The sequence below is a fragment of the Cryptotermes secundus genome, unplaced genomic scaffold (genome assembly GCF_002891405.2).
Source record: "Cryptotermes secundus unplaced genomic scaffold, Csec_1.0 scaffold10610, whole genome shotgun sequence".
NCBI lineage: Eukaryota > Metazoa > Arthropoda > Insecta > Blattodea > Kalotermitidae > Cryptotermes > Cryptotermes secundus.
In genome coordinates, this window is record NW_019726610.1 from 1 (window position 1) to 1,226 (window position 1,226).

General features: G+C 41.2%; 1 protein-coding gene across 1 annotated transcript; it reads right to left on the reverse strand.

The window, feature by feature from the left end:
• Positions 1-141: 141 nt before the first annotated feature.
• Positions 142-1,218, reverse strand: LOC111864245 (guanine nucleotide-binding protein-like 1; the record flags this gene model as incomplete). Its single annotated transcript, XM_033751354.1, has 1 exon — positions 142-1,218. A coding segment is annotated over one exon (966 nt), but the record flags the coding sequence as incomplete, so codon positions are not given.
• Between the last annotated feature and the right edge of the window lie 8 nt (positions 1,219-1,226).

The window sequence follows — 1,226 nt, forward strand, 5'->3', positions numbered from 1 at the left end:
TACACTTTTTCCACTTCGTCATCTTCATACTCTGATGTTGGCATGGACACTTGCATAATCACTATATCTACTGGTTCCGCCTTTAACTTCAGAGCAATAATTCTGTCATCACAAACAATCTTCTTAACTACACTTCTCACTACACTTTTATGCGCCACTATTGCCACACCTCCTTCAGCCCGTTCACCTCCGAAATAATACACTGTACACTGCATAATACTGATAAAATACTTTTTGTAGCATATGTAATGCTTATTCAGTGCTCAGCAATGAAAACCTATTATAAACATCATGTTCAAAATTTGAATCACTGTCTTCAGGTCCAGAACTGCTCTCTAGTTTATATTTTTCATAAGCTTCATCACCATCTGCTTGTTCACTTGTTTTGCCTTGGATCAATTGAACAAGTTGAACATCAGCATGCCCCTCCCAGTAATCTCTTCTACTATAATAGCGAGGAGGATGGAGACATAAGCAGATCTTTCCATCTAATGCCTTGCATAATAGGTCATTGGCAGCAAGATATGGATTAGGACGACCTGTTCGATCTGTATGGAAACCTTGCTTCAAAGCCCAGCTATCACAGATATCCATAGCAGACCACCATTTGTCAAGTTCAGGATGCTGCAGTTTAAGCAAATTAGGCAGGTCTAGTCTTTCAGCCAAATACTGAACTGCAGAAAAGGGTACTCTCACTTGTGCAATTGGGTAACTTCCCATAAGAATCTGTAATGTCTTTGGGACTTTGGAAGGAAACACAAGACCTGGACAGTCACACAGCCTTACATTACGAGTTAGGTAGATGGTCTGGAAATGTTCCGTGTGCCCTGGGGTGCTAGGAACACTCACAACGTTCTTTCCCATAATTGCATTTATAAGGGAAGACTTCCCTACATTTGGGTGCCCAATGAAGCCTAATGTTAAGGTTCCAGCTTTATATTTTTCGTGGTCAAAATACCCCGTGTCCTCTTCCCTCATTACAACAGTGTCACCCACCTCAATATCTTTGTCATCAAAATCCAGGTGCATTTCTTCCGATATTTTCTTACGCCATGCACTCAAATCAACTTTATTATTGGTGATACACTTGCAAGCCTCAAGTAGTGTCTTTGCTCCTTCAGCTGCCATTCGAAGCTTCCCTCGTCTATGACAAATTTGTAGACCAGCCTTGTTCTCTTGAGTGCCTGTCAGGTTGTAAGCAGGGAATGAAGTGAAGGTAAGAATAT